This window comes from Saccostrea cucullata, unplaced genomic scaffold (assembly GCF_032062105.1).
Source record: "Saccostrea cucullata isolate Sc308-1 unplaced genomic scaffold, CSIRO_AGI_Scuc_v1 ctg4248, whole genome shotgun sequence".
In the NCBI taxonomy this organism is placed as follows: domain Eukaryota; kingdom Metazoa; phylum Mollusca; class Bivalvia; order Ostreida; family Ostreidae; genus Saccostrea; species Saccostrea cuccullata.
This window is the reverse complement of record NW_026931129.1, coordinates 42,919-46,510: the sequence shown is the minus strand read 5'-3', so window position 1 is coordinate 46,510 and position 3,592 is coordinate 42,919. Positions and strand designations below refer to the sequence as shown.

At 34.7% G+C, this 3,592-nt stretch overlaps 1 protein-coding gene across 1 annotated transcript; it reads right to left on the bottom strand.

Annotated features, from left to right (window-relative positions):
* Positions 1 to 12: 12 nt before the first annotated feature.
* Positions 13 to 444, bottom strand: LOC134231516 (putative nuclease HARBI1; the record flags this gene model as incomplete). The annotated part of the gene is made up of 1 exon (XM_062713470.1): positions 13 to 444. A coding segment is annotated over exon 1 (432 nt), but the record flags the coding sequence as incomplete, so codon positions are not given.
* Between the last annotated feature and the right edge of the window lie 3,148 nt (positions 445 to 3,592).

The following is a 3,592-nucleotide window of genomic DNA, read 5'->3' as shown; positions in this document are numbered from 1 at the left end:
ACAACCGATTACATTTGGAAATCCAAATTTCTCCAATGGCATAAAACCTTCTTTAACAGTTTGAAGTTTTCGGCAATCCGTCGGGAATTGAATAACTTGTCCCGCAAAACTAGCCAGTGCATTGGAAACATTCTTCACTGCTCTGGAAACGCTGGGTTGACTGAGTCCTAAAATGTCCCCAACCACTTGCTGGAAAGAACCAGTTGCATAATACCTCAAAGCAGCAAAAGTTTGTTCCTCAGGCGTAAGGGCATGAGATCTTTTTGTCTCATGTGACACATCCTTTCTTACAATGTCAATGACATCCATCAAACAATGTCTTGTCATTCGATAGCGGGAAAGAATTTCCGCGTCGTCATACGCATCCAATGGATTTAGCCTATCCCTAAAGATCCTGTTCTTTCGAATTTTATTTTCTTCTAAAATTGCTTGTAATAACGCCATAATAGAGAGAACAATATGACGTAGTTTGTACATGTTTAATGACGTCATAATAACCCTTTGAGGAACAATAGTTTTTGGCGCAACCGACTGATTATAATGAATCTTTGGTTATATCGAAGTATTTTCTATGTTCCACAGAGTTCGAGATAACGAAATTTGACTGTATTTTTATTCTGTTGCTTCACAATTGCTTAGCATTCAATTCTTATCAACCATCAAAATATATAATGAAAGGAATAGTCAATAGATTTATTTTCATCGTTGGACTCATGAATGTAATTGACTAGAGTTATTGTTCGAAGAAATTAAATGACATGTTGCTCACACAAATTGAGTGAATGGTATCATAATTAAACCGAAGAGAGCAATTCTTCAGAAAATATTAGATGCAATAAATTCATGTAACTGGTTGCTCTTTTACAATGTTCGGTGCATTGGTGCAATTTTTGATACATGTGCCATTTTTTCATTTGAATAAAGAAAGCAACATTTCCATTTTACGCATGTCAATTCCAAAAATTCTTTTATTATTGAAATCAAGTTTTAAAATAAAGCGTGTCAACATATAGAATGGAAGATATCATAATTTTTTTGAAAAGAGTAGATATCTTTAAACAGATTTTTTTTTTTTTTGATACATGGTATACTTCATTACACTGTCATGTATTTGAGTTTAAGGTCTTTTTGACCCTCCATACAACCCGCTCTAAACGGGATTGGTTGACGTTTAATCATTTTTATGTCGTCAATTTCCATTTGTATTCATAATGTATAGATATTATATACATGATGTAAAACTGAGTGTAGCTATCAGCAAGACAAAGGGAACATTCCCCAGCAAAACAGCACACTCTGATTCTGTCAGTTTCGTTTTTATCCCACGGAAAAAGTTAAAGTTTACATTTATTTAGACATTTCAACGTATTTCCGATACATACAAAAAACAATGAATGAAATACTTAGTCAAAACAACAAGTAAAGTGTAAGTTAAACCACTGTAAATGCCAGTCGCCAACAAGGTGCCCTTTTACCGGATACTCTAACGTATCCGTTAATTTTCTCCGGTAGCCATGGTAGCGGAAGACTTAACGCAAACGTTAACGGATGCGTTAAATAACGGGTGTTTCGAGAATACCAAATAATTTTACGGAAACATTAGCGGTGACTTTAACGGACCCGTTATCTAACGGATGCTTTGTGAATAAGGTCCCAGGAGTCGGACTCGACGTGACTCGATACGAAACCCGGGTTCCAGAAGAAAACGCTCAGGCCAAAATAAAAAATACCTTTGTTTCCCCTAACGCGACCGACCCAACTAAAACGCGCCGACTGAAAAGATTTTTTTAAATAAGATGATGCAAAATTTTTTTTATTGTCAACCAAGTTTTATAAAATACAATTTCATCAAAATCAGTTTTTATCAGAACGACCTACATTGTTCTACTGTGATTTTCAAGCATTTGATGGAAACAAAATAGCGCCCAGATGTGATTACGGAGAAGTTCTTCATAAAACAACGGCGATGTCTCAATCTTATGCCTTTTGCTAACTAGAATTCTTCACTCTTGAAACAATTTGATAATAAAATTTACAATGACTAATTAAGAGTTTCGGAGGTGTCTTGGTGTCTCCATGTGAGTGAATAAATTTTCGAAAGGGACGGTAAACAACGAACAAACGAATCTGTTTGCTGAATTTCAGGTACGTAATACATGGAAAGGCCAGCCTCATGAGCAGATGAGGGCCCACCTAGTGAACACATCATTCAATTTCACTGCATTTTATTTAATTGGAGTTTTGATCTGATAAACAATTTATCTATGTTCCTATGTTAACTTTATGCCATTATGGAATCATAGGAGTTGGTAAATATCTCTGCATATTCATCCTGATAAATATAATTCAGTTGTACTTTTTCATGCCTTCATTTAGGGGTCAAACTGAGTGACTATGACATTGTTTTATATAGCATTTTTCTCATTTGTAGATTCGGTTTGGTTCATTTAAATATTGTTTAAATACTCTTTTCAAATAGTTTTGAAATCATAATTCAACTTCCTGAGACGTCCAGTGTCATTTTCTTTAATTAGGCCCTTAAAGATTGGTTGTTTCTTTGCTTTTAATCCCTTCGAGATTTGTTGGGACATTTGAACATTTCTCCATTGCTCCAAATTTAGATGTACTACGCACTTTTTTGCCATTAAGCAGTGGGATCTTTTGGGGCCGGCATCTTCTACGACACTGGACAAAAGTTTTTATGGTCCCTTTTGAAGGACCGTTTTCAACGTTCCTCATTGGTATTTAAACCTGCGACTTAAAATTAGCCACTTGTGTCTTAACTCTAAAGCAAAATGCTTTAGAACCGCTGCAAATCTCATGGCCCTCAAAAAGTACAATGACAGTCTATAAGCACTGGAGGGTGATTGAAGGTTTTAAAAAATATACTCGGATGTCCAGTCTTTGCGTATTTGAGAATCTTGTCTTTTTTTATTCGATTTATATAAATGTACTCTGGCATGAGATATTTCACAAGTTCATCTAAACTACAGTTGTGAATTAATTAATAAGGATTTTTACTTTTAAACGGCATATGTATGATACTTAGGATTTGTTCACAAATCACTTTCTTTTTTACTTTTCTTATTTATAAATGTAATTTTCCATTAAATTTTAGAATGTATTTTCAAAGCTGCTGTCAGAAAATAAAATTGTTTACCTACCTACCGACCGAATTTGAGAATTTAGGGTCGGGTTAGGGGAAACAAAGATATTTTTAATTCCGGCCTCATTATGTGATTTGGAAAGTAAATATTAATTAAATTGTAGTATAACAATATGAGGAAGATGAATGTGGGTACACGTAAGATATGTTATAATATAACAGTTACAAACTGTAGAACACCGCCTTTGTCTTTTTACATTAAAAAGAAATCAGTAGTATAGCTCGAATTTCCTCTAATCACCAAATCTCACTTGTACATGTGGGTCTACAGCTGGCATCGGTATTAAAAATTATGAGTTAATGTAAGTATAAGTATAGGCTAGGCTTCAATTAATTTGCTTTGAATGCATGGCTTTGGATTTTAGCATGGGACACCCCCCCCCCCATAAAAAGGGGAAAAGGGGGCTGCAACTGAAGTTCAAAAAA